The sequence below is a fragment of the Nycticebus coucang genome, chromosome 9 (assembly GCF_027406575.1).
Source record: "Nycticebus coucang isolate mNycCou1 chromosome 9, mNycCou1.pri, whole genome shotgun sequence".
Lineage (NCBI taxonomy): Eukaryota > Metazoa > Chordata > Mammalia > Primates > Lorisidae > Nycticebus > Nycticebus coucang.
The window spans coordinates 115,450,129-115,463,758 of NC_069788.1; the positions used below are offsets into that span (position 1 = coordinate 115,450,129).

The following is a 13,630-nucleotide window of genomic DNA, read 5'->3' on the forward strand; positions in this document are numbered from 1 at the left end:
GCTCTCTTTCTGGTTTTCGAATGTAGACATATAAAGTGATGAATTTTCCTTTCACAACTGCTTTTTCAATATCCCACAGGTTTTGTTAGCTTGTGTCTTCATTGTTGTTATGCTCAAGGAAGGTAATGATTTCCTGTTTTATTTCTTCCTGCACCCATCTGTCATTCAATAGAAGGTTGTTTAATTTCCATGCCTTTGTGTAGGGTTGAACGTTTTTTGTTGGAGTTGAGTAGTTCCACTTTTAGTACCTTGTGCTCTGAGACAATACAAGGTAAAATTTCAATTCTTTTGATTCTGTTGAGGTTTGTTCTGTGTCCTAGAATATGATTAATTTTAAAGAATGTTCCATGGGGCGATGAGAAGAATGTATATTCTTTTTCTCTGGGATGGAGTGTTCTATATGTGTCTATCGAGCATAGTTGTCTAGGGTCTCTTTTAAGTCCCTTATATCTTTGTTTAGTTTTTGTTTAGAGGATCTGTCCAGCCCTGTAAGAGAAGTGTTAAAGTCCCCTGTTATTATGGTAATATAGGATATAGGTCCTATATAATACCTATATGGTATTATAGGATACAGTAGGGTACTTTGTGTGAATGTTAGTAAATGTGGAATGTAAAGGTCTTAGCAAAATAACTAAGAAAATGCCAGGAAGGCTATGTTAACTAGTGTGATGAAAATGTGTCAAATGGTCTATGAACCAAGTGTATGGTGCCCCATGATCATACTAATGTACACAGGTATGATTTAATAAAAAAAAATAAATAAATAAATAAAAACCTCCCAATCTCTGGGGGTGCTGGGTTGGGTGGTTCCCTTGAGGTCAGCAGCTTTTTGTTAGCCTGTCTGGACACAGTACCCCGCCTCCACCAAGTAGAGAGGAAAGACAAAAATGCTATAAATCAAACCAAAACAAGCAAACAGAAAAGTTTATGAGATAAAATTGGGGGGAAAAGCTAAGTAATAGGGGTAGAAACACTAGCAAAAATGAAGTTCTAATTGTTGAAAAAGGCAACAATGGAAAAGTATATTTAAACTAGAAAAACGAAGAAAGAAAAGAAAGGAAAAAGAAAGAAAAAATGTATAGGGAAAATGTTGAAATTAAGAAAAAAAACAAAGCAGTATGTACATCTTGCTGAATATTGTTTGGGCAACAGGTGATCTTCTGGGGTATGATATGGCTATCACAATGCTGATATGGCTTTACGAGATGGAGACTGGAGGCCTCTGCTGATTTCTCAAACCCTGCAGGGTGGAGAACCTAAATCTCTCCTCAGCCCACTTATAAATGCACTTTAAACTGCTAACCTTGGCTAAGCAGAAGCTTTCCCAGGAAAGTCCTTGTTGCTGGGATCACACCTGAAGTGGCTATCCATTTACCCAGTGTGCCAAAACCAGTCTCACTCTATGCCCCTGAGGGCCAGGGCTATAAGGCATCTCAGTACCAGCCTTTAAGCTGCTCAGTCACTAGATTACTCGCTCCAGCTGGATCCTTGCTCTGCCACCCTGAGGGCGGAGCTTGCCAGGGCAGTTCTCCCACAATGGCTCTGGGTCCACAGCCGAACACTATTAGCTTTGTTCTGCTCAGTGGCACAGTCTGGGGCCCTAGACAACACTTAAAGTCCTCCAGACTCTCTCCCTAGTTCTCCCAAGGTAGTTCAACTGAGTGCCAAGTCCAAAAAAAACCAAAACAGCTCACAGGTAAGGTCTTTCCAGTTTGGAATCTCACTGCTGCTGTACTTAACAGCTGCCAGCAGGATTAGACCGAACAATACATGCAAACACTTGCCAGTTCTCCACTGCTTTTGTTCTCCTCATGGGGTGCAGAAGTTTCTCACTGACTCCCTATGTCCCCAGAGGAACGTTTCTGGGCAGATCCCACCAGCCAGAGATGCCTGAAGTCTTCTCTCTCCTGACTCACTGTGCCCAGTTGCAAGGAAGCCGTTACTCGGCCGCCATCTTGCCCCTCCTTTCACTACCTACTTTTTTAAAGACCCTGTTCTGTAGTCTTAAAGCCTTAAATAACCAGTAAAAAAAGCCCTTCCTCTTGTTATCTGTTGTATTGCATTCAGCTGCTTGATGCGTGCTTGCCTTTCCCAGCATCCCCAGAGGCAGCTGTAGTGTTTGGTGAAAGATTCCAGTGATAGTGTTGATGGGTTTCACTGGAAAATTTTCCTCCCGTTGACCTTAGCCTGGTGGTTCTCAACCTTCCTAATGTCCCGAACCTTAAAGGGGTCGTGACCCACAGGTTGAGAACCACTGCGCTTAGCCTAAAGGCCAAAAAGCAATGAAAAATTTAATCTAAGTATTTTTTTCCAGCATTGAAAGAGGCTGGTTGGCCTCAGCCCCCTTGCTCAAACCTCACAGTTTTGAAGTCATTTCAAAACCTTGTATGATCTTGTTCTACCTACCTTTCTCCCTCATCTCAAATTACAATTCCCTCTCTGAAATCTCCTGCCTTTTATGAGACAAATTAAGGGGTTGCTCTAAGAAACTGTTCAGTAATGTAAAGCTCCTATTTTTCATACCTTACCCTTCAAGGAAGTTAAACTAGTCTTCTTCTAGAGGTAGCACTTTCTGTCATGTATCTTAAATCCTTTTTATTTTCTTGCTGCAGAGACTTCATGCACAGTGTGTAGTATTAAATTAGATGCTTCCTGCAGTTACTTTCTTTGGTTATGTTTTTCTTTAATTTACAGTTGATTTAATATCCCTTATGTTAATACTATGAGCTTCAGATGTAAACTTTCTTCTGACCAATGGAAAGAACTTTTTAGAGAGTCCCCATATCTCTCTTTAAGTATCTATTTTCTCTTGTGTCCAGTAGTAGGTTGATGATGATGGCTGTTCTTTCCAGTTGACCACCAAATTTTTTGTTTGGAGACAGAGACTCACTCTGTTGCCCAGGCTAGAGAGCCATGACCTCAGCCTGGTTCACAGCAACCTCAGACTCCTGGGTATAAGCAATTCTCTTGCTTTGAGTAGCTGGGACTACCAGTGCCCACCACAATGTCCAGATAACTTTTTCTCTTTGTTTTTAGTACAGTCAGGGTATCTTCCCACCTTGGCCTTCCAGAGTGCTAGGATTACAGGCATGAGCCATCATCATAGCTAGCCCAAATTTTTGTTTTTTAATTGATTCCAAACTATCTCCTTTCTTTTTGCACTGTGGCCCTGAATACGACTAGCTGACATTAAGAAAACCCTAGAGAAGTTTCTTTTTTTTTTTTTTTTTTTTTTTTTGGCCGGGGCTGGGCTTGAACCCGCCACCTCCGGCATATGGGACCGGCGCCCTACACGTTGAGCCACAGGCGCCGCCCCCTAGAGAAGTTTCTTAAGTTCCTTTTTCTTATCTTTATTTTTTAAATGCATAGGTAAAATCCCTTTATAGCAACTGGTTTCTTTAAAATGAAATCCTTTCAAAAACTTAGTTTTTGGTCCATGGAAATAGAGCTTTGGGAGTCAGCTTGCTTGTTTTCTTGTCTGTCTCTCCCTCTCCCTCTCTCCCTCTTCCTGTCTTATTTATTAACTTGAGATCTACCCTCTTAACAGATTTTAAGTGTATAATACAGTATTGTCATCTATAGGCACAATGTTATACAGCAAATCTCTAGGACTTATTTATCTGGGTTAACTGAAGTTTTATATCCATCTAAAATGTTCAAGGTCATAGACACAAAGAAGAGCATTGTAGTTGTCAGGGACTTGGGAGAGAGGCGACGGGGAGTTTCTAATCAACAGGTAAGTTAGTTTTTCCTACACTGTATAAAGCTTGACAGTAACTGTATTTAGGTATAGGTTGAATATCCCTAATCCAAAAGTCTGAAATCCAAAATGCTTTAAACTTCAGAACTTTTTTCCTTTTTCTTGAGATAGAGTGTTACTTTGTCACCCTAAGTAGAGTGCAGTGGTGTCATTTTAGCTCACAGAAACATCCAATTATTTGGCTCAAGCAGTCTTCCTGTGTCACCTTCCCCAGTAGCTGGAACTACAGGCAGTGCCACCATGCCCTGCTAATTTTTATGTTTTTAGTAGAAAAGGGTCTTGGCTTTGCTCAGGCTGGTCTCGAATTCCTGAGCTCAAGCAATCCACCCACCCCAACCTCCCAGAGTGCTAGGATTACAGGCTTGAACCACTGCATCCAGCCTACATTCCAAAACTTTCTGAGTATCAACATGACATTCAAAGGAAATGCTTGTTGTAGCATTTCAGATTTGGGATTTTTGGATTATGCTAGTAAGTATGCTAGTGAGTATAATTCAGATATTCTAAAATCTGAAAAAAATCAAAATCTATAATTGGTCCTAGGCATTTTAGATAACAGATATTCAAACTGTATGTGGTTTTTTGCCATTGAGGTAGAAAAGGACAGAAGAATAAATTTAGTAATTTGTCCTGCCATGAACCAGTAGTTACCTTTCTGATTCTGAGGTTTCCTGCCAACACCTACACCACTGCCCACCCCCAAACCAAAATAGAAAAAAATAAATGACACACCCAAGATCCCTTTTCCAAAACATTACCATACGTAAATTCTTTAGAAGCTTGAGAGAAGAAAAAGATGGAAGAGAAAATATGGTTAGGAATCTCTTTCCTCTATTTTAGGGGTTCATTTGATAATCAGTTAAAAAGCATAGCTTCTTCTCATGAACACAGCTAACCCTGTTAATGTTAATATTGGAAATGTCAGGAATTGGGTCCTCCGAATGCCATCAATAGGATCATAATTAAATGTGAGTGAAACTTACGTGTTTTAACAATCAATCATTATTCTTTACCTAAGTTCTGTATATATCTTTATTACATTCAACAAGCCATGTTGATCAGTGTTTGTATTTTTAGTCCTGCCTGATCTAAATGGATGCTCTTGACCTCTGTTGGTGATATTACTGACCTTGCTTATGGCTATATCACAGTCTGACTCACCAGATTTATCTTTTTTTTTTTCTTTTTTAAGAGAGCCAGTCTCCCTGTCTCCATTAGCTCTCCTCCCCATTAGGGCTTTCTTACCTCTTTTTTTCTCTACTTCTCTAATCCCTTTCTTTCTTCACCCCCGCCCCTCTTTTACTCCTCCATGATTTTCTCAGGGCTGGGCTTCAACATCGTCGGTGGGACAGATCAGCAGTATGTCTCCAATGACAGTGGCATCTACGTCAGCCGCATCAAAGAGAATGGGGCTGCTGCCCTGGATGGGCGGCTCCAGGAGGGTGATAAGATCCTCTCGGTGAGAACTGGCTTTGGCTGCCTTCACTGTCCTTTGCTTCCCAGACCCCAGGTCCTATCCCAGCCCCTTTCTTGAGAAGATTCCTGCTTGCCTTTTTGGATCTGGAAATACCCAGATTATAGAGTTGAACGTGAGGAACCTTGATCAGTCATCCTTTCCAGGTCTGTTATTGGTTTGGAGGGTAATATTTTCCTCATTTGACAGACAAGGCAAGTTAAGTGAAGAATGTGAAGTTACTTACCCAGGTTAAGAAAACACAAAGCAAGAAAAGTGGAAGACTGGTATTGGGGAAAGATCTTTAAAATTCACAATTTTTGTCTTCTATTATTTATTACCTCCTTTTGTTAATTAAAACACTAAGGTGTTGCTCCTTGAGGTATTATTGGCCCTTATAATTGGATTTAACTTCAAACACACAAAGAAAGAAGGTCAGAATTAAGACAGAGCTTTTTTTCACTTATTTTGATGAAAAATTAGAATGCAGTTTGATTTGGATATCTGTCCACTATGCTCCTATTTCACCCTGCTAATGCCTCTAAGACACTTAATACATGGTAATCATTAATTTTACTCAATTCTGGAATTTCTCAAGGGCAGAGGTCAGATCTTCTTTTAACCTTTTATACCCTAGTACAGTGTTCAATATATGTTTAACAAATGAGCAAGTTAAGAAATTCAGGTAAACCTAGAAAGATTGACTGATAAATGGGGGCCCACAGACCCCTGGTCTTAAAATAAATTAGAATAAGCCTAAAATCAATCCTAATACCTACAAAATAAGAATTTTTTTTTAAGTATTAAAATGCAAAATATAACTCTATACTCTTTAGTTCCCTATCATTGATTATGGTAACACCATGATACTATCAACTTCGCTAGAGTTAGGGAGAGTGTAGCTTAGAGATAACCATTCTGTAGTTTTTAAAATTAATTTTCAGAGCTAACTGAAGATGGCCAACTTATCACTTGTATGGAAACAGTATAGGTGATTCATATAAAGAATAGAGAAGTGCTAAGGGGGTTAGATACCATCTACGATATTTATGGGAAAGCTGGCTTCAAAACATTAAACTTAAAAGGAAATTTGAACTAGGATAAGGCTTCTCTTTGCAAAAGCTCCTACCTTCTTCTCCAAATGGGCTGTCAGTCCATGCTCTGAAGAGGAGGAAACTATTCCCTCCTTCCTCTTGTGAATTGAATAGGTTGTGATAGCCAGATTGAAAAAGGTTGACATAAGTGAATGAAGTACAGAATAAAAGAAGTGTTGATTGTCAGAATTAAATATTAATCTCAGAGACTTGATTTTGAACCTACCTCTATAAGATAGGTTTGTTTGTTTATTTCTTTAAAAAAGAAACAGGATCTCATTTTGGTACCTGGGCTAGGGTGCAGTGGTGTCATCATAGCTCACTGCAACCTCAAATTCCTGGGCTCAAGCAATCCTCTTGCTTCGGCCTCTCAAGTAGCTGGGACTACAAACACATGCCACCGTGCCCAGCTAATTTTTCTATTTTTTTTTTTTTCTCAATTAAAGATGTATCTTGCTATGTTGCCCAGGTTGGTCTCAAACTCCTGGTCTCAAACGATTCTCTTACCTTGGCCTCCCACAGTGCTTGGATTGCAGGCATGAAGAACCATGCTGGCCCAGTTTATCCCTTTAAAAGTTTTGTTACTATAGGTTTATTTTGAACTTTCCCATTTAGTTAATAAGCGATTAAATGCCATATGTTTGAAGTCTTGTGGCCCTCTTAGTTGCCAGTTTGTTGGACACTTCTCTCCCATCAAGCCCATTTAGTAGCAATACATGAAGGCAGAGATACAAAGCAAAGGAAAGAGAACTTCCACGTTTTCTTCATTTGGCATCTGAGCATTTGAGAGAGAAAGCTTAGCAGTATGGTTCTGAGCACCTCTTCAAGAAGACTGTGATTCCACTTAGTTCCCAGAAAAGAAGGAAAATCAGAACAAGTAGCTAATGGAGCTACCTAAATTAACTCACGAATGTTTCTTAAGAACTTGTTCTTGTTGATATGAGGACAATTAATGACAATTAAGGTTATGGTGGAGGGGAGGAAAAGCAGAAAGAGGGACGGAGGGAGGGGGGTGGGGCCTTGGTGTGTGTCACACTTTATGGCGGCAAGACATGATTGCAAGAGGGACTTTACCTAACAATTGCAATCAGTGTAACCTGGCTTATTGTACTTCAACGAATCCCCAACAATAAAAAAAATATACTGCAAAAAAAAAAAAAAAAGAACATGTTCTTGCTTATCCATAATATAAATACAGTGTCGTGGCAGTATTTAAATCCTTCTTACTATTGCTTTTCTTCAGTCAATTTCTTGTTGATCCTATTTATTCATCTATGAGATGGAGACAATGTTAATCTTCTTTTCATCTCAAAAGCATAGTGAAAAGTTTAGAAATATTTCCCATAGCTTCCAGGAGAAGGACATTCTTAAAATATGAATTAATTTGGCAATGGTAGGTAAGGAAAAATTAAGATTGGGTTATTAAATCTTAGGGACAGCATATACTTGGAATCTATGCAGTGTAATATTTGATGCGTAAAGCACATTCTCTTCACCTCGGGTCTACGGGTGAAGAAGAACCTGAGCATATAGGGGTTAAAGAAGAGAGCCATGTTATTTGAAAAACTTTGGTTAAAAGTAGATTATTATACAAGGAAGATGGTGAGAAGTTTTAGAGCACTAAATGCCAAGTAGAGTGCTAAGAACTTTAAATTTATGTTATTTAATATTGTAGTAACCCTAGGAGGTGGGTATGATTATTATGCCCATTTTGCAGCTAAGGAAACTGAGGCTAGGTGAAGTCAAGCAGCTTGTCCAAGATCACACAACTACTAAGCAGTAGGGAAATAAAACTCAGTCTGTCTGAATTTGGAGTATCTGCTCTTAACCAGCATGCTGTGCTGCCTCCTGAAAGGTAAATGCCAAGCTAGAATTAGTATCCTAAAGAAAAAGTTGCATAGCAAATTAATAGTAAAGTGTATGTATGCTTTTACATTAAAACTGAAATTAGTCTTTCCATAAAGAGTAGAATTAGGGAGGAGAAAAATGATGTAAACTGCAATGTGGAAGAATTATTAGATAGAAGCTGAGATGAGGAATCTTTCTTATGTGGGCTGTTACCTCACAGAGAAAAGAAAATGTCTAAATTCATAGCAAAGAGAGTTTACTTTATCAAAAATGTATGTAAGAAATCTAAGAAATATTGCAAAGATATATAGAAGATATTAAATGTTACAAAGATATATAAGATATATCACTAAGAGTGATATGTTAATGTTTTAGCCAGTTAAGGAAAAGACATGCAAAAGAAGAGAAGGAAAAATGCCAGGGAACGGAAAGGCAGAAATAGAAGACATATGGAGGGAAATATCACAAAGAAAAAGAAGGAGCATATATATACACACATACAAAAGAGTAAAGGCAGCGTCTCGTCACTGTGTCTGGGCCTACATTCCTTTGATTCCCATTTCCATTCTAAAGTTTATTTTAAAATTCTTCTTTCTAGATCCTGTTCCCTAAGAAATACATGACATCCAATCTCTTCTCTGTCCTTAAGTGAACTGTCAGGACATAACCATTAAATATACCTAAGGATTCATTGATTGTTAGTTTTGAAGTCTCTGTAAAATTATGCTAAATGATATACTAGCCTATATTCCTGTTTATCTTTGAGGGACATTCTTATTCTAACATGGGTTATGTAATATGCCCCATTTTTTCCTGGTAACTTTTGGATGCTGGATAATCAAACAGAAAATGTGTCTTTTATCACATACTCATTTTAGATAACTAATAGAAGTATCATTAGGTGATCTGTAAAATAATTCCCTTGAGTTATTATCAACTATTAATTTAATCTGTTTCCCCTAAATAATGCCCACATAATATCTTGATTTCAAGTTCTAAAATTAAATAACTTCATGATTTGTCCTGTAGTTTGCTGTTTCTCATCAAAAATGAAATTTAATTTTTATGATCACTATGGGTGATTTAAACTAAAAAAGAAAAAAAAACTTAACTAATGCATATAAATGACTTTTAAGACCATGTTGCATCTGACAACCATGAAATAAAAATGGGTGTTAGCAGGGGAAGAAGGGAAGAACAGACCTGGTGTTGAGGTGGGGGCTCAAAAATCCCACACCTGTAGTTCACTTTGTATGTGTTTATTGGTAAGGAAGATTTAATACTGGAACAAGTTACTATAGAACTTGGATAATTTTATTTTGGTTTAAAAATGTAAATTGTTTAGGTTTCTCATTTTCTCTGTATGTTTGCCTAAATGAAGAGAGATAGTCAAGAAAAGTCAATCCTTAGTGGACATTATGTTTTTATGTATGAAGCTTGGGGTGATGTAGCTGGTGATGTGTGGTCTATTTTAATCAAACCCCTTTATAACAAAATGGCACAGATTGGGCCATTAGCCAACTGCATTTCATAATCTTACTTTGGTGAATGAAAGAGTTAGTCATCAACATCTATCAACTATTGTACTTGATGGCCTTCAGAGCACTGTGCCAGGTGCTATGGAAAACTGCAAAGAAAATGAAAGATTGATCTCTGCCCTTATCTTAGAAATCAGTGGAAAGGGCTTCTCAGAAACCCCCAATCAACTGCAGAGACATTGAAATATGCATCAGAATCCATTAGAAAAGGTAGTTCTAGGGAAGACTCTTTGCCTTCTCATCTGTCCGTGTGTAGCATATAGGCCTTATCTGGCACAGAGTGCACATCTGGTAAGTTAGTCGTTCAGTTCATTTTGATGCCCTGACTTTTTTGGGTGAGCCTGATTAATTGCACCTATTTTTATTTGTTTAACTTTGATGAAAAAAGATACCAAAAAAATGTATGTTTCAGGATCTTGATAAAAAATTAAAGTCCCCAGAATATAATCTGAGATCAGTGCTCATTCAGTTGAGCCCATTCTTTCTCTATGCTTCTCCATCTGCATTTATATTAAAGCTCTATAGTCAGGGATCCTATTTGAGATTAGCTTGAGGCAATTCAAAATTCTTAATAATCAAAGAAAACTAATTTTAACTCAGCTTATTTTATAAGGTAGGAAATAGGAAACACATGTTTAAAGATTGCTAACAACCACAATTAAAGCAAGAAATTTTGTTTCCCCATCAGTTACTTGGAGCACCATCTTAATTCTCTGAACATTCAGAGTCATCACAATTTTCTAGCATGTAGCAAATCTGTATAATTCAAGTTCAGTGAAACTTACACTGTGAGTTAAGGAAGCTGAAGTAACAAGTTAACAAATCTAGGATTCTGATCTTCTATTGGGTAGAGACAAAAAAGAAGAACAAAAACAATTCTAGGATCACCCACTGGAGTATCTTTTGGTATTAAAAGTGAAGTCCAAGGACCAGCATTCTGGACATCTCCTAAGAACTTTTTTAAATGCAGCATTTGACCAGGCACTATGACTGACACCTATAATCCCAACACTTTGGGAGGCCAAGGTAGAAGGATCTCTAGAGCCTAGGAATCTGCGACTAGCGTGGGCAGCGTAGACTCTGACACTACAAAAACTAACAAAGTTAGGCAGGTATGATGGTGCACACCTGTAGTCCCAGCAACTCTGGGGGCTGAGGTGGATTACTTTAGCCTAGGGTTTCAAGGCTGTAGTGAGCTGTCATCACACCATTGTGCTCCAGCTTGGACGACAGAGCAAGAAAAAAAGTAACAGAGATTGTCAAGTCTCCCCGGACCTGCAGGCAAAAACTGCATTGTAACAAGATCCCTTGATGAATCTGTGCACAGTAAAGTTTGAGAACCACTGCTGTAGGCTAGTGTTTTTCAAACCTTTTAAATTAAGATCTGCAGTAGGAACTGCGTACATTTTTTATTTATCAAATAGGAATGTATATGTGTGTGTATATTTAGTATATATGAAATGAAAGTTTAACAAAACAGTACTTTTATATATGCGATGTCTTCTGGTATTTTGTTTTCGAATTAACGGTTTTTAAAAATTACATACTAGTCCTGACCCACTGGATTGATATTACAGTTTTCTGTATAGGTTCAATAAACCCCTATTTGAAAATGTGCTACTCTAGTAAAGGGAAAACCACTGATGAAATCTGAAGGTGCAAGGGAGGTAGTCGGGAAGTAGAGACCAGTTAGAAGACTGTTCCAGGCAGGTTAGGTTCAAGCTAACTCAGACTTGAAAATCACTTGGAAAGTTGTTAAAGCAAAGGACAAGGCCTAAAAATGTACATTTTAAAACAACTTCCCAGGTCATACTAAGGCTGCTGGTGATGGAACCACTGGTTTGTATTAGTAAGGATGATAAAAAGAGCGGATTCCACAGATATTTAGGGCTAAAGTCTTGTAGAAATTGGTGCTTAGTCACTAGGCAACTGGAATATGTACAGCTGCTTAGAAGCAGTCAGTATTGGAGAGCAAACTTAATTTGGAGTAGAAATGACATTATCAAAGGAGAAAGTCATAATCATGCTTTTTTTTTTGCAGTTTATAGCTGGGGCTGGGTTTGAACCCTCCACCTCTGGCATATGGGGCCGGCGCCCTACTCCTTTGAGCACAGGTGCCACCCCATGCCTTTTTTTTTTAAATCGAGTCTCACTCTGTCATCCTGGCTAGAGTAAGGTGATGTTTCATAGCTCACTGCAACCTTCATCTTTCAGCTGTGTATAATCCTGAGATTATGTCAGTCAGGCTTTGTTAGGTATGACTTTTCCGGGGTGCACTCTTGCAGTCATTCTTCAGAGAAAGGTGACATTTATTATGCTTAAGTATTGTACAAAGTACTCTTCAGGTACTATAAGGGTTATGATAATCTGAGATACAACCTCTTCGAGTTACAGTAGACTATAAAGTTTTATATAAAGCAGAGTTTAATTTGAACTTTAAGAGATACATAGTATGGAGATTCAAAGAAATAAATCGTATCTAGTGAAGTATCTAGAAAGGCCTTGTCAGTGAAGTGGCACTTAACTAAATTGTTTTTAAGTTTTAATGCTACTTCAGTGTATACAAATGAATAAAAATATTAATACAGAAACACTTTGTTTTTATACAGCTCTACAATTTTTTAAAGTATAACCAATATAGCTGAAAGTGTAAAAACAATAAACATATAATTTACAACATAAATGTGATGATGATATGTGGCTGAAATCCTTGCTTACAATGTAAGTTTGTATACATAGGTTAGTGTTTTAAAGTGAAGGATTTGGGGCCAAGCTGCTAGAGTTTGAATTCTGGCTTCTCTAGTTCCATTCTGTGTGTGCCTAGACAACTTGCATAGCCTTTCTGTACTTCAGTTTTATCAGTTATAAAATGAGGTTCCTAACTTTTAGGACTTGGAAGATAATGTTAGTTGTAGGGAAGCAGGCTAATAATGCTCTTGGAAGACATACAAATACAGCAACAGGATCTCAAGTGTCAAAATGAGATAGGCATAGAAAGTAAGAGAAAGGAGAGACCACATTTTATTTCGTTTTATTTTTACCTAGTTTTCTTCAAACGGCCTATGGAATGGCAGTTCTAGGAAAACATAGCTTTGAAAAGAAAAAAGTTCTGAGTAATTTTGTCCATACTCCTATCCTTTGGAATTTGCCCTGAAAGAGGTTTCTTGTTTTTTGTTTTTTTTTGTTTGTTTGTTTTTTAAGATTTGGACACATGAAAGTAAATTGTTGAATTATGCCTTTCTTACTATTCTTTCTTGCTGTTTTGACAGGTAAATGGCCAAGACCTAAGGAACTTACTGCACCAGGATGCTGTAGACCTGTTCCGCAATGCAGGCTATACTGTGTCCTTGAGAGTGCAACACAGAGTAAGTGTCACTACAGCCAGAGACCTGGCTCCAGTCTTTTGCTTCATTTTACTTTTTTAGGGAAGAAACTATGTTTGCCCTTGAAATCTTATTTATAAAACCAATTTATAGGCCAGCCTCTGGCTCATGCCTATAATCCCAATACTTTGGGAGGCCAGCACAGAAGGTTCACTTGAGGCCAGGAGTTCCAAACCAGCCTGGGAAACATAGGCAGACCCTGTCTCTACAAAAAATTTAAAAATAGCCAGGTGTAGTGGTATGCACCTGTAGTCCTAGCTACTCAGGAGGCTGAGATGGAAGGATAACTTGAGCTCAGGAGTTCAAGGTTACAGTCAACTGTTAACAGGTGGGCCGCTGCCTGGGCAACAAAATGAGACCCTGTCTCTAAAAAAAAAACCAAATAATTTTTTAAAATTTATAAAATAAAACTCTACAAAGATAGTAAGCTTTCTGGTAGCACTATGTGCTTTTTCCCATCACTGCCATGCACCTTTTACTTCTCAAGTGAGTGGCCCTCTTGACCAAAGCTCTAGGGTTGAAAGGAAAGCTCCGGGAAAAAGGAAATGGATTCA

General features: G+C 38.1%; 1 protein-coding gene across 1 annotated transcript in view; it reads left to right on the plus strand.

The window, feature by feature from the left end:
- SYNJ2BP (synaptojanin 2 binding protein) overlaps positions 1-13,630 on the plus strand; it is a 99,668-nt gene that overhangs the window by 41,814 nt on the left and 44,224 nt on the right. The window contains exons 2-3 of the mRNA XM_053601871.1: positions 5,083-5,219; positions 12,963-13,058. Of these exons, the coding sequence (XP_053457846.1) occupies positions 5,083-5,219; positions 12,963-13,058 (233 nt within the window). The remainder of the gene's footprint in view (positions 1-5,082; positions 5,220-12,962; positions 13,059-13,630) is intronic.